This window comes from Nelumbo nucifera, chromosome 6, assembly GCF_055504915.1.
Source record: "Nelumbo nucifera cultivar China Antique chromosome 6, China Antique-T2T, whole genome shotgun sequence".
NCBI lineage: Eukaryota > Viridiplantae > Streptophyta > Magnoliopsida > Proteales > Nelumbonaceae > Nelumbo > Nelumbo nucifera.
Window position 1 is genome coordinate 2,875,258 of NC_142654.1, and position 26,087 is coordinate 2,901,344.

The 26,087-nt window shown below is 35.9% G+C and overlaps 1 protein-coding gene and 1 long non-coding RNA gene across 3 annotated transcripts; one reads left to right on the plus strand and one right to left on the minus strand.

Moving 5' to 3' along the window:
- Nucleotides 1–4,094: 4,094 nt before the first annotated feature.
- Nucleotides 4,095–5,346, minus strand: LOC148790551 (uncharacterized). Of its 2 annotated transcripts, none has more exons than XR_016077072.1 (3): nt 4,656–5,346; nt 4,456–4,544; nt 4,095–4,359 (listed from the first exon to the last, which is right to left on the minus strand). It is a non-coding gene; the product is annotated as an uncharacterized LOC148790551 (long non-coding RNA). The 2 variants fall into 2 exon arrangements; XR_016077071.1 differs by having other exon boundaries at nt 4,456–4,532; nt 4,656–5,343.
- A 13,248-nt stretch (nt 5,347–18,594) lies between these two features.
- On the plus strand, nt 18,595–25,034 carry LOC104609344 (small ribosomal subunit protein uS3x-like). The gene is made up of 6 exons (XM_010275633.3): nt 18,595–19,726; nt 19,862–20,009; nt 20,098–20,269; nt 22,490–22,544; nt 22,636–22,767; nt 24,644–25,034. Exons 1-6 carry the CDS (start codon nt 19,697–19,699, stop codon nt 24,809–24,811), a joined length of 705 nt encoding a protein of 234 aa, XP_010273935.1. The 5' UTR covers nt 18,595–19,696; the 3' UTR covers nt 24,812–25,034.
- The last annotated feature ends 1,053 nt before the right edge of the window (nt 25,035–26,087 follow it).

Consider the following 26,087-nt stretch of genomic DNA (forward strand, 5'->3'; position numbering starts at 1 on the left):
TTCTATGGATAATCTATCATATTCACAGAACAATTGAAATTTATTCTTTAATAATTATTTTTATTTTTATATTTTTAGAATTAAAAAATTAATTAATTAATTATATTTTATTATTTGATCACAATGATTGAATATATTATAATTCTATGGATGATCCATCATATGCACAAAGCAATTGAAATTTCTTCTTTAATAACTATTTTTTTAATATGTTATATAATGTTTATTTATTTTTTATAATTTTTGGAAATGAATAATAATAAATAACTAGCAGAGGGGCCCCTGCTTCGCAAGGGCTGGAATTGTAACATTGTTATTTGCTATGTTAAAAAAGACAATGGTTTTTTAATAAAAAACTTGCAATTAGAAGTATCAAAGTCTTGGAACTCATATAAAGACTTAAAAGAGATCATCATGTGTTTGTTTTTTAAATATTGTTTCAGCAAAGCACCTCATATAAAAGAATTAATACAATCATATAGAGATAGTTCTGAGTTCTACTTCATAGTTGTCCTTTGTTTTACATCGAGAACTCCCAGTTGACCCGGACAGTAGGACCATTCGGCCCGAGAACCGTCCAGGCAATCGGTTCCGTTTTACCTCAAACCTGGTCCCTGGCCAAAAATCATTGAATCAGTCAACAACCCGTTGACCCAGGCGGTCGATCCGTTCAACGGTTTTTTGTCATTTTTTATTTTTAATTTTTTAATTTTTGTTGTCAGAATGGGCCATCCGTTAGAATCGGGCAGTCGAACTGTCGACCTGGAAGCAGGTGGACAGAATGGTTCAATTTTCAAGTCATTTTCTCTAGATGTCAATAATTAGACAAAATAACTTTGTAGTCATAGTCATGGGAAGGGTGGACATTGCAAGGGATTCCAAAACCTTGAAAGATAAATCCAAAGTGACCTTAAACATAGAAAAAAAATTGATGGTAAATCCACCAAACTAGAAACCCCAAGGAAAAGAACTTAGAAAATCATGTTCAAAATTCCACTTTAAAATGGAGCTAAACATACATGCAATCAAAGAAAGAGACAAAGCAAATCGTCTTGTAAGGAAAAAAAATATTGCACAAGAAAACCCAAAGAAAAAACAAAAGGGAAGAAATAAAATGGTGGTAAACCCTAGACCGTTTTGGAGGATCTTGAAGAAGAAGACCAAACACAAAAAAGCAGAAAATGAAAAAAAAAAAAAAAACATACCACACACGCTCGAATAAAGCCAGCAATAGAAGAAACCTTTGAATGGTGAAAATCCAAAAACACAAAAAATCATGGTTTTCGAATCGCCATTGACCCGAACGGATGGACATTTTGACCCGAGAACCGTCCAAACAACCGGTTCCATTTTACCCCAAACCCGGTCCCTGGCCAAAAACCATTGAATCGACCAACGACCCATTGACCCAAGCAGTCGAACCGTCGACCCATTAACCCATTCAATGGTTTTTGGCCATTTTTTATTTTTTATTTTTAATTTTGTTGTCAAAATGGGTCGTCCGTTCGAATAGTCAACCCGAAAACCAGTGGCTAAAATTGTTCCATTTTTTGGTTCGTATGAGTCACACGCTCGAATGACATAATACGTATGATCTTGATTAGTGGACCTCATACACTCAATTTTTTTCCTGTAATTTTTTGTTGTCAGAACGGGTCATCTGTTGAACTAGATGGTCGAACCGCCATTTTTTTATTTTTTTAATTGGGAACCGTCCAAGCAGTCAATTATGTTTTACCCCAATCCTAGTCCCTCGCCAAAAACCGTTGAATTGGTCAACGACCCATTGGTCGACTCGTTCAATGGTTTTTGGCCTTTTTTTTATTATTTTTGTTGTCAAAACGGGTCATCCGTCCATTTGAACCAGACGGTCGAATCGTCGACCTAAACCCATTCAATGGATTTTGGCCGTTTTTTATTTTTTAAATTTTTGTTATCAAAATGGGTCATCCGTCCATTCAAACAAGATGGTCAAACCGTCGACCCAAAAACCGATGGCCAGAACGGTTCCATTTTCAGGTCGTATGAGTCACGCACTCGAATGATATAACACGTATGATAGTGCTTAATGGACCTCATACACTCAATTTTTTCCTTGTAATTTTTGTTGTCAGAACGGGTCATCCGTTCGAACCAGACAATCAAACTGTCGACCCGAAAACCTGTGGCCATAACGGTTCTATAATTTTTTACTTGTAATTTTTGTTGTCAGAACGGACCATTCATTTGAATCAAACAGTCGAACCGTCGACTCGAAACCGGTGGCGAATAGTTTGGTTTTTCCCATCCCATAAAACATTAAAACTTAAGAATTATAATTTATAGATTATAGTTAAGCATAGGATTTTTAATGAAATTATAATTAGCTACAATATATTTCTTCATAAAACCATTAAAATGTATTAATTTAATGCATATACTAATATACACCTCATTGAAGCCTTATATTTAGTGTTGTTAATGTATTTTTATAATTTATTATAGTATTTATAGTGTTTCCAAGCATATCTATGTGTATCTTAGTTTTTCTCTGATACGCATGTGTATCTAATGCGTATCTCGATACGTCTTTTAAAATTGTCTTTCTGATACACTTGGCGTTCCGATACTTTGAACCTCGCATATATGTTTTGATTAGCTCGACCTCGTGTTGTTTATGCATGTTATGAATTGGTGTCAAATCAACTCGTATAGGTCAGGTCAGCTCATCAGGACCAAATTAACTCGTCAAGTAGGGGTGATCATTTCAACACGACCCAGAAATTTTGGGCTTGGGCTTGGGTTTTGTGTTCATGCCCAGGCCCACATCAGGCCCGCAAATTTTAGGACCAAACTTGGGCTTAATACTTCAAGCCCGGCCCGAGCCTGACCTGTCCCGCATATATTTAAACTTACACATTTTGTGTATAATGCATACATATGTATACATGTTATTTTACATTATATTATATATTTTATATATAAATATTATAAAATGACATGTATAATTTATATTATATATAATATTTTATATTATATAATGTATAAAATAAGTTTATACACATTTTATGTAATTTAATATATAGATATGCCACCAAAAGAAGTATGGTACTAGCGGTTGGCAAAATGCCCTGTCTTTTTAGCGGCAGTTTTTGCAACTATTAGCAAAATCAAATGATTACCACTAAAATGTGGATTGACTGCTTAGACTTATAGCGGCACGTGTAAGTTTATCATATTGTATGAAAAGTAGAGGCAGAATATAGAATATATTAAATTGCTATGAAGTGACTTTCAAGTATGACAAAAACAGCTCAAAGCAGGGTGTAATAGTTAAATTCAACATTTTCAGTGTCTAGAAACAAATTCTTGACGAAGAATTGCTATAAGTTGCGTATGTGTTTATTTTAATGAAACCTGGTGGAGGTTTAGTCCAGATCTGTAGCCTTGTATCAAAAAAATCCTCAGTTTGAGCTAGAGTTTACGCATCCTCAAATTCTTGATGAAGAATTACAGTTTCTTTTATGATTTGCTTATGGGAATCCCCTGTTCCCTAATGAATTTTTTCATTTATTATCAACCAGCACCCTGTAGCTATTAGAGCTTTTGCATTTTGATATTTCAAGCCCTCAATCTCATATCATGGGAAAGTGATATTTGATATTTCAGACATTTTCTACAATAAAAAAAAGTCTGAGACATCATCAAACTGGCTGACTGTTAATCTACAAGCTCAATTCTGTTTAACTTCAAAAGGGAAAGATTTAAAAGGAAACCACATGCTTGACTTTGACAATGAAGGATTTATCAATAGACCTTAGAGATATATGCAAAGTACATACCCAGGAATTTCATAAGAAAATGATTTGGAACTCCACCAACTTCAGGTTTTGCTGCATTAGTCGAACTCAAGGAAAGTGCATTATTTGTCACACCTAGGAATTTCAAATGAAAACTTAGACACATGAACCTAATTTAGTATTTCTTATTGAATTTGGGTTGAAAAGACATAGAGACCTGGATGTCTTTACTCCAATATGGGGTACTCTAAATAAAACTCTAAACACAGATTAGCACCAAATATTAACAAAAAAGAAAGGAACGTCTAATGGATGTGAAGCTAACTCATTCACTTCTATCATTAATAGACCTTTCCATAAATCTCAATCCTGTTCTAAAACTTTGAAATATATGAAACCAACTTATGTCATTGCCATATCATTTTAAAATTATTAATAACAAATGAGATGAAACCTGATGCAAGATCTTCAAGTCAAATTGGGGGTAGAGACCATGAACATCTTGGATTCTTCTAAGCCTTGCCATGAAAATAGCATGTTGATTTTCTTCCACCATTCCAATCGTTTCATAGTAGATTGCCTATTAAAGCACATCACTCAAGTAGTGCATTCTCTCTCTTAACAATATAGATTTTTATAGTATGAAATGATAAGAAAGAAAGGAATTTCTTAATACCTACGTGATAATGTAACTGCAACTTTTTCAAATTTCGATTTTGATGAAGAGTAACTTTTACCAAGTTCCAACTAGTTCTGAACCAAATCCTCACAAAACCAAAGACAAATATTTAGAATGACCAGAGAGACTTGAATTTCATCACCCAAAAAAATGAACATTGAACCTGAAATGAACCATCCAAAATCTAATTTTATAACCTGAAACAACATTGAATGCCATGATTGGAGCCGAGGCTTCTCTTAATCAAAGTTTTCGTGGTGCAACTCTTAGTTACCTTCTTCCAAGATTGGATTGACACTTCAATATTTTTCTTGAAACATGATGAAAATATTGTGTAAAAAATAAATAGAGTGAGAGATATTAGAAAGAAGAATCTTGAGTTCAGAGAGAAACACTGTTAACAAGTGTGAAATAGACGATATTAGGAAAGTTCTGGCATGTTTATCTTCTAGAACTGGACAACATTTGTTTGCTTTAGTTCTGTCTTTGTAACAGGTGTCCCAAGATACAAAAATTCTCATGCAATTAAAATATGACAACAAATAAAATTCTCAAACAATGGTGCACAATAAACCTAGATAATGGTCATATTGAAGAAACGGTGTAATAGCAAAGCAAGGCAATTTGAACCCAAGTCTATAAAAATCTTTCTCAGCCAACCTAGAGCCTTACCCTATCCTAACAAACTCGAGTCAAGTTCTAAAAAACCAGTCATTTCTGTAAATAAAAGTGCTGAAGTATGTCTGACATGTCAATACAAGATAGTTTCTGGCACAAACTTACAAAGTGAAGGACCCTGGTCACATGATAAAATGTTGCTATAATATATTAGATAGAAATAAATGTGCAAGTATGAAAGAAGATTTTACGATCCTCTGTCTGCCCCAGTTTGACCTCCAAAGCTTCCGACTCCACTGGTCCTTCCATTGCTTCTTCCCTCCAACCAAGCATAGACACACTGCCCTCCCCCACCAATTAGACCAGAGCTGATAGCTGTTTTTTTTTTGCCTTAACACCTACAAGCTTTCTCAGGCCCAACTTCCAAAGAACAACCCTTGGCCACAACAATCTTTCCAAATTTTGATTCAATCTGAATCACGCCTTCTCCCTTGCAAGAACCTCTCTTAATCTTTTCCAATTTGTGGAAATCTAGATTAAAGCCTCCGCTTCCCAACAAAGAAATCAAGGAGTCAAGATTCAAATCCTTAGAGCATGACACTGCCAAACTCAGAGCCTGGTCAATTGAACAACGTTAACAGAGGTCTTATTTCAAACACCGAATAAGTTTAAAGGCCACTTACATGGGAAAAACCCATTGTGGGGTGCTTTAATTAATTGAAAATATCCCCTGTATTGTCAACAAGTTAGGGCATTTGCATTGCTAGCAAAGGTCGGCGTCCCCTCCACCTCCAGGCCTTTACTTTCTCTTCAATTCCTGGAATTTTCGAGCTCGATCAGTTAGCTTTTGGTAAATCGCAAATCTCATAGCTTTTGTAAGAACTAGTAAATGTTCTTGTATTTGATGTTTAATTTATCGAGTTTCCATCCGATTGATGGCTGAATGTTGTTTTTTTATTAAACTTTGTTAGATCAGTTAGGTTTTCGAGTTGTTTGGTTTGGTTTAGGAGTTTATATGGATTTTAAGGAGCTGGCTTCTCCGTAATGGTTTCTTTTCTTTCATTTTTTTGTACATGTACCGTGTTAATTCGGTTTCGGGAAGTTTTGGGTTTCAATTCAAAGAGAAAGTCTGGAGATTGGATGTTGGGTCAGGTTTTATTTTATGAGATTTTAACCTCTTGAGCTTTTCCCTCTTTCTATTATCTAGTTTTGCTCATAAAAATTTCATCTCAGCGGTTTTATTATCTGGTTTTGTTAATTTAGGCCAAAAGGGTAATTTTGGTAATAGTGTAACATATTGACCTCTTACCCTATAAAGTTGGTGAGACAAAAGAACATGGGTAAATTAGAGTGTGAAATTTACCTGGGTAAGTTTCAATTAAAAGAACATGGGTAAATAAACTTTCCGGAAACACTTACTTTAGTAAGTGAATTTACCCAGGTAAGTGTGATAGCGCTAAACAAACGAGGCCTAAGGGGGTGTTCTATAGTGTAAATGAGAAATTGGTGGGTGTGGATTGGTCCACACCACATCCTGTGGCAGGGATTAGTCCACACCACACCACAGTCTACATTTGTTCTTAACTGTGGACAATCCACACCCACAATGGTGTTTTGTAGGTGTAGTGTGGACCAGTCCACACCACACCACACTTTTTGATTCTATGTATCAAACATTTGAAAAAAACGACTCAAAAACGGAACTGTTATGGCCATCGATTTTTGGGTTGACAGTCTGACCATCCGATTCAAATAGACGACCCGTTCTGACAAACAAGTTAAAAGAATAAAAATAATTAAAAATAAAAAATGGTAAAAAACCATTGAATTGGTCAACAGTTTAACCTTTTAGGTCAGCAGGTTGTTTTTTCAACAGTTTTTGGCCAAAAACCGGGTTTGGGGTAAAACGGAACCGCTTGCCTAGACGGTTCCCAGGCTGAACGGTCTGACCATCCAGGTCAACGGCGGTTCGAAAACCTTGATTTACATAGTTAATCATAAATATCTAATTTTTGCATTTTATATGATAAATATATTGAAAAATGCATCAATAAATTAATATTAGCCAAAAATGTTATTTTTTTATAAAAACAATAGTAAAATAATTAAAATTTTAAAAAATATATTTTAAATATTTTAAATATAATTTTATTGATAAAACATAAAATTAAAAAAAAAAATAAAAAATTAAGTAAAATAATTAATATTTTATTGACAAAAATATTATAATGTGAAATAGACAATAGGGTAGCCTTTCAAAGAAAGTGTGAAATAAGGGATCAAAAATCAAGTATGAACAGTCCCTAACCACGAGATTTTGCCATGGATGAGAAATTAGAGTGTGGATGAAACCTGTCCAAACTATATTAAGGTGTGGACATGACCAATCCCGTCCATGAGATATACACAATTCTGAACATCACCTAAATTTCTTGATATTGGGTTTCTCCTTTAACTAGTGCCGCAATCAAAACCAAAAGCCCTAAATTTGTTCAAGGTTGGAGGCACAAAGGAAACTTTAATGCAAGAACTAAAACTTTACTTTATTACACCATACTCTTAACATAGAATGTTATTAAAATTAATCAGAACTACAGAAAATAAAAAATACGAATAACAAAAAGGAAAAAACCTTACAATTTTCAGATTATCAAGTTGAATACTTTCTTCGGGTTGAACAAGCCTTCATCACCAAAAGATCGACTCACTCACGCAGGTAGCAACAGAGACTTGAAGTGATAGGTAAAAACAAGCGAGCAAGAGAGAGAGGGAGAGAGGGCGAAACACAGAGAGAGCGAGAAGAAAATTATTTAGGTGGGGGAGGAGAAAAGGAGCCCTAACTCATCAGTCGAAAATGTTTTTTGCTGCAGTTTTAAACGACTGCCGCTATATATAAGTATGAAATATATTTTTTTGTAGTATTGTTGCTCATCCAGAGAAGAAATTGCAGCCCAGCCTGAGAAGAAACCGTTTGTCGCCGCTTCCTGAGAAGAACATCATTGTCGCCGCCTGAGAAGAAACTGTTGCCGTCACTGAGAAGAAACGTTGTCACGGCCTGAGAAGATACCACTGCTACCGCAGGGAGAAGAAACCATTGCCGCCGCCTGAGAAGAAGATCAACCATTACCACCAGATGAGAAAAAGCAAGGTGTCGCCTCTCCACCCTTTTCGTGTTGCATGGGAAGAAGAAAACCACGTGACTGTTGACTTAGTCCAGAGAAGTTGAAACCAGGAAAAGGGCAAGAGCAGCTATGTGCAAATATTCTTAGAAAGTATTCTGACTGAGAATTGCAGTGAGAAACCAAGAAATCAAATTTTCTTAGGCGAGAGAACTGATTTCTGGAAGCTTCTCTTAAAAAATCTAAGAAATATAGTAAATTGAAGTGAGAAATCTGAAATCTAAGTATATTAATCACATGAGAATGAATGAATCCTGAAATCTAAGTATATACTGATCTAAAAAGTATGATTTCATGGAAAAAAAATAGGATAATAAGGTTTCAAAACTAAGAAAAATCATACCTGAGAGTGAAACCCCTTCTCTATTATAATGGTTCATCCACTTTTGCTGTAGTTGATAGCTAAGAATGAAAAATTATAAATTGGGGTTTATACATTAGAAGGGCAAAATGATCCTAAAATATATGAGGAAGATAATTTTGATATTATAAAATGTTTAATTGACGGAATATTAATAAATAGACGTAAGTGTCTGTTTTTAAAGTTCGGGGTACTTACCTAAGTGTTGCATTTGAAAGTATAAAATATTTTAAGTGTTACTATCTCAAAAGTACAGTATACTTACCAGTAATATACCCTAAAAAATACCAATATCCTTTTTAGTTTTTCATTTTTAACTCATGAGATTTAAAAGGATTATAGATGCATATCCAAACTGATATGGTCATATTTGTACATGCAACATTGATGGTTTTGGACTCTAACTCATCTTCGATTGCAAACAACAAAAATAGCCAATGATACCGGTTGAAATTTGGGGAGTGTGAGTGTGGGATTCTCCACAAGGTCAAGGGGCTCCCATTGATTGGTGGATGATGGAAGGAGCTATGGTGGCTAATAAATTATCTGTTTATCTTGTATAGACTTTGGGGTTCAATAACCCACGGAAGCTTTCACAAATGCAACATTGATGAATTGTCCCTTACATAAAATGTAACGTTGCTATTTCTTCTCCGCTGGGTTTTCTCTCATTTAACAGGTGCTTTTCCTTCTACACCATTTTATGTGACCACCCGAAATGAAATGCCATGGAGCTGATTATTTTTTGCTGGTAAAGTTATTTGTTGCAGAGTATGTACATCAATAGTGTCTAGCATATGGTATGTAGGAGTGGTAATGGGGCGGGTTTGGGATGGGGCACCCCCTTCAATAGTGTTAAGATACTTTGTCTTGTTCCTGCCCCGTCTCTAGTGGTAGGGTAGGTTCGGGGCGGGGCATCCACTCTCCATCGGGAATGGATAATTCCTGGATTTTCTTCGCTTCAAGGCAATTTTTTAAAAATTATTTATTTTGTGGACAATGTACACATAAAATATAGGAATCTGGGGGTATTTTAGGAATTGAATTATAATACTTTGGGGTACTTCAAAAATGGAATTATGGGATTCTAGGATTTTAAGAATTTAGGAAAAACTTAGAGATATTTTAAATATCAATATTAAACCTAGAGATATTTTATTAATTCTATCTTCGTGTTTAGGGCGGGTTCATGGAATAATATACAAAACCGGTCCCTGCCCCATCCCTAGTTCGAGGACAAAAACATTTTCCCTGTCCCCGTTTAGGGTTGGGGAAAACCTGCCCTATTCGGGACAGAGCAGGGTGAGGCCCCAGTTTTATGGGGGAAACTGCCATCCCTAATGGTATCTTTGTGTTTTTCCACATATACAAGTTTTATATGCTACTAGCGGGGACCCGTGCAATGCACGGGCTTTGTTAAGCGAAAACTAAACAATATAAATAGATAAGAGTATATAATTATTTTATATTTTAACTTTTCAATAACCAATTCGACCGAACTCAATCCAAGTTGGTTGATTTTCTAGTATTTTCAACTGTCTTTGGTTTAGCAATTTTCCAATCCGACCAAGTTAGTCAGTTTTGGTTTGGCCACTTGTAAACTAACTCGACCATTGATATATATTAATATTTTATATTTTAAATATAATTTTTTAATATGGAAAAGTGGAAAATTCCTATATTTCTTAGTCTAAAATATTTTATATCATAATTTTTTTTTAATTTATTAAATTTAAATTTAATTTTTAAGTTCAAATCTTTTGAACAAACAAACCCATCCAAAAAAGACCCAAACCGATACAACCTGAGTTGGCAAGTTTTCACCAACGGTTACTCAATTTCATGTGATAAACTCTTAACCTGACCAAGTCGATTTGGTTGGCAAAACAAAGCCTGCAACCGAACTTAACCAATCATTGAGCACTCCTAATTTTGACTAAACTAATAGTATGATCTCTAATAGATAACAATAGTTTAATCTCCAAAAATTTTTGAAAAATTATAACAAAAATACATAATTATTGAAAATAAATTTATAATTAAAATACAATAGATATCTAATAAAAATATAATAAATGCAGAAAATATATTAAATTATTCAATAAATAGTGTAATCTCAAATAATAGTCAAATCTCTAATAAATGTTAGTCAATAAATTATAAAAATAAATAATTACTAAAAATAAATTTTTAACAAAAATACAATAAATTAAATTTCAATTGTTAAATAATAGTTGTTTAATCTCCAATAATTATTGACAACTAACCGTTAAATAGCAAAACAAAAATAGATTTATAAATAATTATTGAAAACATATCTATTAAAAATGTCAAAACTACCCTTCAAAAGAAGACACGTTATAAAACTCCTCAAATTGAAATTCTTCAAGTTTTATAACGTGAATTACAATTTACCTACCTCAATGTAAATTGAAATTCTTCAAATTAACCAATCTAACTTATAGCCTCAACCCTAGACTTTTTTTTTTAATTCCCTAGACTAATTCAAAACTTGTTGTTAACAGACCATCAGTTATCTATTGAAAATGTCAAAACTACCCTTCAAAAGAAGACACGTTATAAAACTCCTCAAATTGAAATTCTTCAAGTTTTATAACGTGAATTACAATTTACCTACCTCAATGTAAATTGAAATTCTTCAAATTAACCAATCTAACTTATAGCCTCAACCCTAGACTTTTTTTTTTAAATTCCCTAGACTAATTCAAAACTTGTCGTTAACCGACCATCATTTATCTATTGAAAATGTCAAAACTACCCTTCAAAAGAAGACAGTTATAAAACTCCTCAAATTGAAATTCTTCAAGTTTTATAACGTGAATTACAATTTACCTACCTCAATGTAAATTGAAATTCTTCAAATTAACCAATCTAACTTATAGCCTCAACCCTAGACTTTTTTTTTTGAAATTCCCTAGACTAATTCAAAACAATATAAATTTATTTGGATCATATTTTTTCGTTAAAGGAAATACTAACCAGATTTGTCTTGGATTAAACCAAGAAAATAGAAGAAGGAAAAAAGGAGAAAAAATAAGCACTTCTAATTAAGATAAATTTCTGATGTTAGAAATGTATGGAGTTGGAATCACCTTCCAACATCCTCCCAACATCCTCCCAACATCATCGCCACAAATTTCATACATAGTGGATCCCACTTTTATGGTGGCCCAATCTCAAGGGAGACCGGATCTGCTCCTCACATAAAGCACCTCACACGCACATCCTATCATGCATTGAGAACACCTCCCGTACTTATAAGTTATTATTCATGGGAGATGTTCCCAATGCACGATGGATGTGCATGTGAGGCGCCCAAGTGTGAGGAGCAGATCCCGTTCCATCTCGAGGTGAGTGAGAGATAAGCGGTGCAAGATCATGTTCTTGGAATGTGTTCAGTTGGCAGGAGATCCCAACTCAAATGAATGATGCCGTAAGGGTGAAGGTAGGGGTGAGCATTTGGTTTGTTCGATTAAAAATCAAACTGAAGTTTTAAAAATTGATTACTATTTTTGAAAACTGAACCGAAACCAAACTTATTTAAAACCGAACCGAAATTTTGTTTTGGTTATTTCGGTTGGTTCGGTTGTAACCGAACAGTAATCTACTCTACTGGTCACCAATGCAATTGGGGTAGCTGAGTAGGTAACAAAGGGGAAAAAGAAAAAAAAAAAAAGAACTACCAACCTACCAGACCGAAGGGAGGACGAAGAGAAGACAAAACTATATAAACTTAACAAGGGGGATTGGTTAATGATGAATAAAAGGGAAAAAGAAAAATAAACAAAAAAAATATTGTATCTGAGTTGCAGAGTCGTCGTTGCCACCCGTCGAAGTATCACTTGTCGGCACTGCTGCGGTTGCTACTAAGTGGTGCGGTGGTGCCAAACTAAAACTGCCAATCTGCCAATGCTAGACCGAAGAGAGGATGAAAAAATGAAGAGTAAGACAGTTCACTAATTCAGTCAGTAAGTACTCAAAAGTGAAGAGGAAAACCAAAAACGTAGAGATTAGAGAAGAGGATAGGATTAGAGGAAGGAAGACAAAGAGATTAGAGAAGACTCAAGACAAACTGACAAAGAGAAGTCAATAACAAGAAGAACTAATGAAGAGGAAGACAAAGACCCGAGGGTTTTGGGTTTTCGCCTAATCCCTAATGTAATTAGCTAATTATTTATTTACCCCCAATAGTTTGGTTAGTTCAGCTAACCAAACCTTTAAAGAGCATACCCGAAACCGAAAACTGATCTTAATAAAACTGAACCAAACCGTTAACCCGAACTAACCAAACCGATCAAGTCGAAACCGAAATTTCGGTTTGGTTATTCGATTTTCCAACCGAGCTATGCTCACCCCTAGGTGAAGGGTCCATTGAGCGACAAGCTCACATCTCCTGCCCATGAAAATCCTACACACATCTACCCATATAACACTACAGCTGTACAATGGGAACATCTACGGTATTTACCTATTACAATTCATAGGAGATGTTCTCAATATACAACTACGGTATTTACCTATTACTTTTCTTTTTGTGATAAACTTAGAACAATTCAATAAAACTGAGAAAGAGAGATACATCTATGACAAGCAAAGAAAACTAAAAACAAAAAAAAAAACAAAAAAGAAAGACAACCAAGCTACTCAAGAACACAGCTACTACAGACGACCACAAAAACTTAAATCCAAATTAACAACATTTGAAAGACAAAAAGGACTTGCACAACTAGAATCAAAACATCTAGAGAAACCACACTTGGCTGCAAAATGATCTGCTTGGTTTGCTTCCCTCGGGCATAATTGAACTTTGAAATTTCTTCTTGTTGTAATTTTTTAATGTCCTTGCAATAGAAGAGGATATCCGGGTCCTCACAATCTTCAAGATCATTTATCAAATTTACTAAATATTCATAGTCCGATTCAATACAAAGATCATATTTCTTTAGCTTGTCTACAAAATCAGTTGCTTCTAAGAGAGCTTTAGCTTATGAAATCAAAGGTGATGAAGCTTTAGATGGCCCATAAGCTGCTCCCCAACAGCAACCCAAATGATCCCTTAGGATGAAACCAAAAGAAGCCTGTCTAGATGACTCCAAAAAACCACCATCAATATTAATTTTCATAAACCCCTGATCTGGTGGAATCCAAAAATAATTCTTTTTTTCCTTGAATAGTCTTGGAAGAGCCTCCTGATCTTTGCTGCCAAAGATGATATCTCTCTGCTATTGACCTACAAATGTGAGAGATAACTACAAAGGGATTTGAATTTTCATTTTCAAAATAAAAACAAATTTCTGTCTTTCCATATGTTCCATAAAGTTAGAGCAATATCTGCTAGTTTTTCTAGTTGGTCTTTGCCTAATTAAAGGAAGATATGCATTAGCCAATCTTTGAATATTGGGAAGGTTTGACCATAGCTTGGGTTGATACCAACCCCTAAGCCCATCCAGATGCATCTAGATTTATCACACATTAGCAAAGCATGAAGAATGGATTCAGGTTCTTTTCCACATCTTTTACAAATACTAGAATCTCCTAAACTTCTTTTAACAAGACTTTCTTTGACTGCTAAAGCATTTAAGCAGCATCTCCATAAGAATTGTTTGATTCTTGGTTCTATTAGAAGTCTCCACACAAGATTCTTTAATTTTTTTATTTTGCATGGATTCTACAGAGATCTCTGAATTTTCTTCTTGCATTTGCTTTGCTAGATAGTAAATTGATCGGACTGAGAATTTTCCATTTTTACTACCTATCCAAATTAATTTGTCATCCCAGGGGTTTGATGGAATCTCAATGTCTAAGATTTTTTGGGCAAAGGCAGAAGGCATAATGGAATTTATCAATTCAACATTTCATCTTCTACTGTCTTGGTTTATTAGATCAGACACTCAGAGGTTTTCACTATTTTGTTGCTTGGGTCCTATTAGTTTGAACCCACTTATGTCTGGTATCCAGGGATTCTCCTAGACTTTGATACTGCTTCCACTACCCACTCTTCAACAAATTCCTTTTTCTAGAATTTTTCTTCCTTCTAGGACACTCTTCCACCCCCATGAGGGCTGGCTTCTTAGCTTTGCATGAATGAAGGGGTGGTCCGGGTAATATTTTTCTTTAAAATTCTTGCCCATGAACTTGTAGTATCAGAAACAAGCCTCCATGCTAATTTGGAAAGAAGAGCAAGATTAAAAGCTCTGGGATCTCTGAAACCTAACCCCCCATTTGTTTTGTTTTTGCATATCTACTTCCAATTTACACATCTTATTTTTCTCTTTCCTTCTTGATCTCCCCAATAGAAAGATTTTTTTCTTTTTGTCAAATAATTACAAATGCTCTTTGAGAGTAAGAAACAAGACATATAGTGATTGGAATTGTAGTCAAGACAGACTTCAGGAGGACTTCTTTCTCTTCTTGAGAGAGCAAAGATCCCCTCCAACCTTTGGCTTTGCTTGACACCCTCTCCAAAAGGTGTTGAAAATTTTGGTTTTTTTCCTATGAACAAGAGGGTGAGCTCCCAAATATATAGAAGGCTTGTTTACTCTTTTAACTTTAAGCACATTTGAAACCATCTTTTTAAATTTGGGATGCATGTTTTTACTAAAGAAAACTTCAATTTTTTTATAATTCTCCTGTTGCCCGGAGGCTCTTTCATACAGGGAGATGGCTTCCAACAGAGCACTAACTTCCTTAAGATTTGCCTTAGAGAAAAAGTATCTGCCATTTGCAAAAAACAAATGAGATACTATTGGAGCTTGGTTATAGATTTTGATTCCAGATAGGTCTTTTTGGACCTCTTTTTGCTTAATGATGGATGAGAATACTCATGAGCACAAGAGGAAAAGATACGAAGATAGGGGATATCCTTGTCTTAAACCTCTTTGGGGGCAAAATTTTCTTGATGGGGAACTATTTACTAGGACTTGACAAGTAACTATAGATACACACTTCATGATCCATGAAATAAATTTGTTACCAAAGCCCATTTTCTGCATAGTTAACTTCAAGAAATCCCATTCAATTCTATCATAGGCTTTGTTCATGTCCAACTTAATTGCCATGAAGCCTTTTTTTGCTTTTGTATGAATCATATAGTGCATTACTTCATGAGCAATTAAGATGTTGTCAGAAATGACTCTCCCCAGGATAAAGGCACATTGGTTTTCTGAAATGATATCATTTAAAATTGGTTTCTTTCTGTTTACTAAAATTTTTGCAATTATCTTGTACACAAAATTACAGAGACTGATTGGCCTAAACTATGATGCATTTTCTGGATTTTTGATTTTTGGGGCTATGAAGGTTAAATTGAGACTGTTGTTTATCTCTCCTTAGTGAAAGAAACATTTCACATCCCTTACTACATCTTCCTTTAATATCTCCCAAAAGGATTGAAAAAAAAAAGATTGGGGAAACCATCTAGTCCCGGGGCTTTTCTGGGAGCCATTTGGAACAAGGCTTCCTTGATCTCCTCTTTAGTGACACCCTTTTATAGATTTTCATTGATTGCTTCATTTTATAATTGATTGGATGCCTTGTAGAGCTATTTCCATAGCTGTAGAACAAGAAGTTGAATAATTTTTTTTGTAAATGATTTTCCATAATATTTTGGATATTTTCTTGTCCCTCTATCCATTCTCTCGTTTCATTTTTTAGCTTTAAAATTCTATTTTTTGCTCTCCTTCTAATTGTTTGATTATGGAAAAACCTTGTATTACTCTCCCCAAATTTAATCCAATTAACCTTTGCTTTTTGTGCCCACATTATCTCTTCCCTTCTTATCCACTCATCTAATTGTTTTTCAATTTGGTTTACTTTTTCTTGATCATAATTGGACCATTTTCCCCCCTCTCTAAATTGAGCTCCCCTCTCAGATTTTCCATGCACAATTGAACTTTCCCGAATTCTTTTTTGTTTCATTTTTTCAGAATTCTACTTAAATTTCCACATTTTTTGGGGACAATGAAATCTGAATGGTCATCATGTTTCTCAGTCCAGCCTTTTTTAATAACCTTTTCGCAATTTTTATGGGTAAGCCGCATTTCTTCAAATCTGAATGGTTTCCTAGTTTTAAAAATTATTGGGCTTGTGTCCAGGCATATTGGAAGATGGTCTGATCCTTGATTTGAGAGGACTATGATTTTTGCATCAGGGAAATTTTCTCTCCACTCTGTATTACATAGGCCCCTATCAAGTTTTTCTTTAACATTGGCTTCCTTGTTCCTTTTGTTGTTCCATGTATATTTTGGGCCTAGGCTCTGGATTTCTTCCAAGTCACAGTTATGCATGAAAGTCCTATTCCTCCTAATTTCCCTCATTTTTATTGATTTTCCCCCTATTTTGTCATCCAAGTTAAAAAGCATGTTAAAGTCACTAATGCAGCACCAAGATCCTACAGTTTTATCTGTTAAGTAATTTAACTTTTGAATGAATTGTATTCTTTTGCTTTTTTTTTGGCTCTCCACAAACAAAAGTGCAATTCCATTCTTTATTAGTACTTGCTTTTGTTATCTTGGTGTGAATTGGATTTTTATCTGTTGCTAGAACTTGAATGGTCAAACTTTCATCCCAAGAAAGGGCCAGACCTCCTGCTAAACCCCTAGCATCTACACCCCAACAATTCCAATCCTTCCAGCACTTGAAAATTTTCCTACACACTAAGAGACTACACTTAATTTCACTCAGAAAGATAATTTGGGCTTTACTTTTCCTCTAAGCCTCTTTTGCTGAACAAACTGTCAAGGGGGATCCCACACCTTGACAGTTCTAGTAGAGAGCTTTCATTTCCACAATGGAAATTGTTCTGGGTTAATTCTCACAAGCCCAACAATTTCTACATTTTTTGATCAATCAAAATCTATGTGATTTGGGTGTTTTTTTTTTTTTTAATCTTTGCCTCCATAGTTTGGGTTTACAATTTTTTTCCTGTAGAAAGTGAGTAAGCATAGGTCTTTGGCATCTCCATTTCTTTTCCCCCCTACACCCATATCTATTGACTTTGCATTTTTGTTCATTTTCTTGGAGTTTGGAATGATTGTTAAAAATTACTCTCCACAACAAGCTCTTTCTTTGATCTCTGTACTTAAACATTTATTTCTTAGTGTGTTTTGTTTTTGTCTTGTTTTTTTCCTCCCTTTCTTTTGTGAACCGATTCATACGGCATGGAGTTAAATATGTGCTATATTGAGTTCAGAAAAAATTTGGTATTTTTATAACTATCTATTGCTAGCTCATCAGAGAAACCATGGAGTAAAGTAGGTTTAAAATCATGAGTTTGAAGTACCTGTTCGCAATTTGCCTGCCAGATCCAGTTAGATGTGGTTGACATTTGTTGCTTGATGTCGCACTTGAAAAAACTAAGAACCTCCCTTTCTATACCTTCCAATCCTTGATCCTCTTTCTCTTGGTTTCTCTTCCTTCGGTTGGATTGTTCTATTGCTTCTCCCTCCTGGTTCGGTGTTCTCCCTCTTTTTTCTCTATTGAACTCGTCAATCGATGGTTTTATTCTTTCATGTGCATTTGTTTGGTCCAGAGAGGGATCCAGGTTTGGGTCCAAAAAGGAGTCCGGGTTTGAGTCCAGAAGGGAGTCCAGGTTTGGATCCAGGAGAGAGTACGGGTTTGGGTCCAGATTTGAGTCCAGACCCGGGTTTGATTCTAGGTTTGAGGTGCCTTTTATTTGGGTCGTGCTGCCAACCCATATCAGATTCTTCATCATTCCCCTTTCCCCATAAATCAGTTCGACTGTCGACATCTGTCTCTTCTTCATTAAGAGCATTTACTTCTGAGGACACCTCCAACTCTTCTTCTGCTGACTTCCTGTCTTTGGCAACCTGTTTTCCTTTCTGATTTTCGGTACCCTCTCTCTCACCTGCTAAATTAGGTAAAGCTTGGAGTGTGAGGCACGACTTACCTCTTTTGAAAGGCTTTAAGCTCAGCTTGATCTTGTTCTCTCTCCATTGTTCTTTTTTCTGTTATCAATATTCAGAAATCTATCATTCTCTTCCCCAACTCTAGCTCTTAGCCATGGCCCATATCCATTCAAATCGGTTCTCATATTCCATTCTTCCTTCTGTCTTCCTCAAAGTTTATCTCCAAAACTTCCCCTGAAGACTGTGCTAGGATAGCTCTAGTTTCTTTTGTTTTGTATCCCATTGGAATATTCAAGATTCTCACTCAAACATCCATGGTATTCATCTCCACTTTTGAGGGTACTACCACATCCAGATATTCTTTCAGGATGAGTGGGTACTCCTTTAACCCACCACCACAAACTCTTGATCTATTCTATAAATCTTGAGACATTTAGAGGTTTGTCAGATATTACCTTGGCATAGAGTCCACATTTCTATTCTGAGTTTTTGATCAGTATCCTTGGCTGATTCTCCATGGATCCAGCTTCCAAGCTCTCCATTACTTATTCCTCCTCTTCTCTATTCAGTCCAAGGAAAAAAACGCATACACAGTTCCTGAGATTTGATCACTGCTCTTTTGCCGAGACCGCTCTCTTGCCGAGCTTCTCTTGAGACAAGGATCGTGTATTTACCTATTACAATTCATGGGAGATGTTCTGAATATACAACAATAGTGTCATGTGGGCAGATGGTAGGATTCATGTGGGCACTCGCAGGAGATCCTGGAGTCGTGAGCGACACGACCTGGCGTCCTAGCATTTGGTCTTCTATGGTTTACGAGTTCGAGTTCTTTGTACTAACGCTGTTGGATTGGAATCTCTAACCGAGGAAAATTATTAGATTGGCTGAGATTTTAGATCAAAATTGGAAATACCTATTTTCCCTCTGTGTGTAATGACTCAAAGGCATCCTCTTACTCAGCAATGGTCAATCCTGTATTAGGAAGCCCCGATCCAACGGTTTAAGCCGAGAAGGACACGACTGATTCCATACATCATGCATGGGTACAATGGTCATAAGAAATAAGACTAGGTTCCCACTCCCCTATAAATTCTTAGTAAATTAGGGTTTTGCAGAGCAACAACGTGAACAATTGTTCGGATCAAATTTTCAGCAACTCGCGTTGCTTTTCTTCTAAATTCTACAAAAAAATGGCGACTCAAATGAGCAAAAAGCGAAAGGTTGTTCACTTATTCTCTCATAGATCTCTGCTCTTCGATCTATTTCTTCACCGAATCTCAATTCTTTGTGCTATTTTAAATGGGACTTGCAGTGTTTCTGATGTCGACTACTTCTGTTTTGTTTTCTTGCTGCAGTTCGTTGCTGACGGAGTTTTCTTCGCGGAGCTTAATGAGGTTCTCACCAGAGAGCTTGCTGAGGACGGCTACTCCGGTGTCGAGGTCAGGGTAACGCCTATGCGCACTGAGATCATTATCAGGGCCACTCGGACCCAGAACGTTCTCGGTAACTGCGTGACTGTTACTTTCTGTCTTGGCTTTGATGATTTCAGTTTTATGATTAGGTGTTAAGGGTTTTGGCAAATGTTTTCAAGGTGAAAAGGGCAGACGGATCAGGGAACTTACCTCCGTCGTGCAGAAGCGATTTAAGTTCCCGGAGAATAGTGTGGAACTTTACGCTGAGAAGGTTAATAACAGAGGTCTATGCGCCATTGCTCAGGCCGAATCTCTGCGTTACAAGCTTTTGGGTGGCCTTGCCGTTCGGAGGTATATGTTATCCTTTGTATGCAGTTCTATACCATTACTACTTTACTAATCAGGGAGTCTGTCGATGTTAATACTCCATAAACTATCTTCTAGAGTGTTTTGGTTTCCTACCCCACATTTTCCATCTCTCCAAGTCATCTTTACAGCGAGTTGGATCCCATTATCCATCTCGTGTCTGAGGATGACAACATTTGGTGTTTCCATCCATGCTACAAATTTCAAGGAATAATTCTTAAGTGTTCCATTGATGTTAGCGTGAATGGGAGATCTCCCTGCTGCCGATTCTATAGATAGGAATCATTATCTGACATTCTATGCACTTTGCAATGCTCAATATGCTGATGGATGTGCCAAATTGCACCCCCAGTGGTACATAATTGTCATTAGCTATTGCGTTGAATATGTAAATATGTAATATTGTCAATGCTGTACTGTTACTATAAGTATCCAACCCCAAACAATCTGTTGTGTATGCATGTCACTTGCGTGATTTAGGTATGAACTGTTATTCTCGTATTTTTTAGCCTTTAGTTAGGTTGTGGTCTGTGACATTATCAATCTAAAGATCATAATACCATTACTAAAGATTAGACGATACCATTGTTGCCTGTCTAATTTTGCTTCCCGTTCATGGATCTTGTCTACTAAAATCAGTTTTCGTTAATTTTGTCATCCACAAAGCAAATTGGTTGTTTTTGTACCAACTTTGTGTCGGAAGATGACTACACGAATGGTGTCCCTTCATATCATCATCCTCGTGAAATGACTAATTGTTCATGTAGTTACCATAGGGAGGGCACATGAAATGATTACACGTATATTTACTTTATTTGGCCCATTCTCTTTCCATCTGGAAATGCTGCTTGTGTTCTTTTTAATCTTTTATTTGCTATATATCCATTACCACTTTGGTCATCTATAAAGCAAATAGGTTATTCTGCTACCAATTTTGTGTCGGAAGATGACTATATAAATACAGTTTCTACAAGCTAATTATGAATGAAATGTCAGCACACAGTTCATTTTATCTGGCTTTAGTTATCTACATGTTAGTAAATTTTGTCTATTTAGTGCTACTCTTGCCTCCTTTATGCTTTTCTTCCAAGACTTTTCCCTCGCCCCAACTCAACTCCTTTCACAATGCAGTGATCCTGAGTTGCAGGTTTTGCTGCATTTGACCCAAAGAACTTGGTGGTTGAAACTTCTTGATTCGTTAGAGGTTTTTGAGTTAACCTGGTGGCACAATAAAAGTAATCCTTCATTGCAAACTAACTTAGAAAATTGAATACATATTAGTTTATTATGAAATGGCTAAATGAAGTTTAATTAATACAACACTTGAATCATTGTAAAATTTCCTGCCTTCTGTGGTGTTAGCATTGATTATTTTCTCCAGTCTGTTTATGGGCTCTGGAGGCATCACATCAATGCGAACATTGAGTATCTAATGGGGTTTGTTAGGCTCCTTGCACTGTAACCAAGTACAAGGAGTATGGGTTATATTCCTACATCACTATGTATATCCCTATCTAAGTATCTATTCTATTTGTTTCCTTGTCTATTGTTTATTCATTTATGTAGTATCAAAAGTTCCTATTTTGGAGCCTTTTGTGTTGGCATGGTCTCATTTTTTTATTCTTGGAGATGCTTCCAGTTGAAGATGTTGCTGCATCTTACCATTTTTTTTATGCAATTTTACCTTAAAATAATTTTTTTGTCGTGCTTTGTAAATTTTTTTTCCTACTAGCAGACTTCATACCTTGTACTTCTCTTATGCCTACCTTGCTCCACTAATTGTTTGATAAATTTTAAGACATTTGTTCAAATAATGTTTGAACAGATCTATGTTTCACTAAAGCGTTGTTTTGTATGTCACCATTTCCTTGTAGGCAAGTTCCTGGCTTGTGTAATATGCCTGCCATTTCATAAATTTTTAGTGCTTATGATAACATTTTTCCTATCACTGTGCATGGATGGTTGGTTCTGAAACAACTTTTTAGTTCTCTCTTTTTTTATAAAGAGGTACTTCTGTATTTATATTTTCTTCCTTTTTACTACATTTTCAATTCCTCGTGGTCTATATTTACAGCGCATCTGAATTGCAATGTGCTTATGTTGTCCTTGAGACATTTGTATTCTGGTTTATGGAGGTCACAATGTTTTGTTAACATGTAGTTTTCTCTTCATAAACTGATTCGCTTCTGTTCTCTTATTGCCTAGGGCGTGCTATGGTGTGCTGAGATTTATAATGGAAAGTGGGGCGAAGGGATGTGAGGTGTGCTTCAAACCTTCAATAGCTGTTTCTTATATTGGCTATTTGTCATGCTAATTGCAATTCCGAACTTGGTATCCTCTACTACATTCAGGTAATTGTCAGTGGAAAGCTTCGGGCTCAACGTGCCAAATCAATGAAGTTTAAGGATGGATACATGATTTCTTCTGGTCAGCCTGTCAATGAATATATTGATTCAGCTGTTAGACATGTTCTTCTTAGACAGGTAAGCTTTGCCAACTTTCTTCTTTCGTTTTCATTGCTCATACTTGGTTTTGCAATAATTTCAAGCTCTGCCATTTGTTTCTTCTTCACCTTCCTTCCCAAGGAAAGCAAAAATAAAGTAGTCGAGGTAGCTAGCATTAGATTGTACCTAGGTGAAGTGTTGAATTGGGTGTAGCCATGTTATTGACCAATCAAAACAGCATTTTGGGGTTGGTCTTCTCCTTGGATTATGACAGCTTTTCCCTACCAACAATGCAACTAATTGCACCATTCCCAAAACAGACCGTATTATGCTTTCAGTAGTGTTGCTGCTACAATTATTTTTATTCTGAAATTAAAGTGCATGAATGCATTTCTACTCCCTCTGAGACTTCTCAACCTATCAGTTGAAATGAATAAATCGTCTGCACATCAACCAGGACTAAGGCTGTGTTTGGATGTGTTTACATCTTGTGGATGGAGTGATGGACTGTTTCAGTCCCTGCCACTGGGTGATCATTGCTGGTTTGGTTGGGCGTGGATGGTCCCAGTCTACACACTATATCGTGGATTGGCCCTGTCCACACCCAAAAATGTTGGCAACACTAATTTCTCGTGGAAGTGGTCTGTCCACACTCCATCTTTTTATATTATGCATCACACACTGGCTTAAACCCTGCAGCATTTTACTGTTGAACGTTATCTGGACATTCTCCACCGCCAGAGACCTCATTTGCTGTTGTGCTCCACCTCAAAGGGAAGTCTCCTTTGCTAAAGCTCTTTTCTGGGCATGGACATTCCCCACAACTAGTACATGAACCAATAGATTATTAGATTGCATAAATATTTTGATTTTGTGCTTTTTTGCGATAATTTGTTATTTTGTTTTTTAAATATTTTCAATAATGAAATAATAATTTTTATTTTTTAAGTTATATTATTACCATTTCTGTTGAAATCAATATTTTTTAGTTAATATTCTATTGCCAAAGCCTTTTTTTTTCAATTTGTTTATTGTATAAATTGTAAAAATTAGACATTTAGGCTGTGTTTGGTTGCAATGCAAATAAATTTGCATTGATGCAGGAACCATATCACTGCAAGTGATTTGAGTGTAAATTCTGACCTATTTATTTTTGTTTCAAATTTTAGCTTAATGTTTAATTGCATGAAGTAAATTAAGACATGAATCTGAATAAAGTAAAATCAAAACAAAATTAAAAAGTGTGGTGTTGATTGATCCACACGATGCCCTATAGAATGCTACTGTGGTTTGGTCTGGTCTACAGTCCATAACAGCTGTTGTGATGTGTGGATTGGTCCCTGTTACAGTGAATCAGTCCACTGTCCATCAATTTCTCATCTACACTACAGAACACTCTAAAAGGTTACTTGTCAGTATGGTCTTTGTTGTGGGTTTATGGGTTTGGTCTTTGGTACCCAGATGAGTGGCTAGCGTGCACCAGCAACACAACCTATCTTGTTGTATACTTTGTGTGAAAAAATCAAATTTAATAATTGAAGAATCTAATAGAAATGGCTTGAAAGGTAGAAACTGTAAGTGAACTGGAAGGGCTTATTTCAGAAATAGAATATGGGGAGTACAATGAATATGTTATCAAACATACACCAAGGCCGAGTTTGGAAGTAGTACACACAAATGCAAATATGTAGAGTGCAAAACCTTGTATTTTGTATGTATTTATGCTGTACATATTTGCAATTGTACTGTTTCCAAACTGAGCCCAATTAATTTTTCGTTCTCATTGACAATACCCTTGTCTAGAGGTGATTTTTCTTTGGCATCTAAATTTAGGAAGGAAAATTATCATTACAATTATCTTCATATTTGGACCCGAGACTATCGGTTTGACCAAATATTTAGTTATTTGGTGCAGGGTGTTCTTGGTATTAAAGTCAAAATTATGCTCGATTGGGATCCGAAGGGCAAGCAGGGTCCTACAACACCCTTGCCTGATCTTGTTACTATACATACCCCCAAGGAAGAAGAGGAGTACATTAAGCCTTCACTGCTAGCAACTGATATCGAGGTTGCAGCTGCTTGAAATGCATTATGGCTGCACTACTTGTACCAAGGGAAATATCTTGTAATTTCTGCACTTGGAGAGTTGTTTTTCTAGGTTACTCAAAAGATATGGCTTGTAAGTCTTCGAAATAGTTCTGGATACTTGCCACCCTACAACACAAAACCATAAGTTTCCTGAATTGTAATTCTATTTTACTTTTGGAAGTCGTAATTATGGATTGATGGAGTACAGTTTTGGTAGACGTGTTTTCTTCTGCATGTGCATCTCATTATGGAGAAGTTAGAAGCATCCCACCAACCTGTTACATGTGTAAACTCTGCAGTCTGTCTATAGTAAGTTTCTTTGCAACAAGTCACTACGGTGCGGATTAGCGTTAATCTGTCGTCTTATCCTGTGGTTCTGTTTACAGTAATATGCGTTAGCAGCATGGAATTTGTGTCCGTTCTTTTTCCTATATGCGGTTGTCTCGACTATTTGGTAAATCGTCTTGATGTCATTCATCGTTCTTTGCTCTTCTCCTGGCTCATTGCTCTTCTCCTGTCTCGACTACGGTTCAACGAAGCGATGCAGGAAGCATGCTGTTCTATTTGAAATTTGGATGATACTTTCTACTCCATGTCACGTTCTATGTCAATGTTGTGTCAATGAATTATACCGTTATATTTCACTGCCAACAGACACAAAAGGATTGCAATTGAGTTTGTTGGGTTCTAACCGGTTGACTAGCCAGAATGGCGTCGTCTCTGAAAATTCCCCAACTTCCTTTTACTCCCGTACCTTCCCTATTTACATAAGAGAGGGGACTGACCTCTTACAATAGGATAATATATCATTATAGATAAAAAAGGGTTCCCTGACAGTAGAAGCCTAGAAGGATCCTTAGACTTGAGAACATTAATTAGAATCGAGCTGTCAAATTCTTTTAAACAGGCCATTGCTTTCGCTTGAAGAGGAGTAGAACTTGATGAAGCGCCAAAAGGGATCACAAGTCAGTAACTTGCTACCCCAGGCCCTTTGAAAATGCCATCTACATTAACTTTTAACATGCTCTCTAGGGGAGCTTGCCAAAAAAAATTTTTGATCTGGGTTATCATGAGCTTGCAAAGTATTTAGCCATCTTGGTAGCAAAGTTTTAGTCCTCTCCTCCTGGGCCCTGTTGCAAGTTGCAAATGTAATGCTAGGATAATGTTTAGAAATTTCAAAAATAGAAGTATTCCTAGTTTTCCAAATTGTTCAGATTAGCAGAGCAAAAAAGCTTAATAGTTCTTTCTTGATCTAAACTTGAGAGCACCTT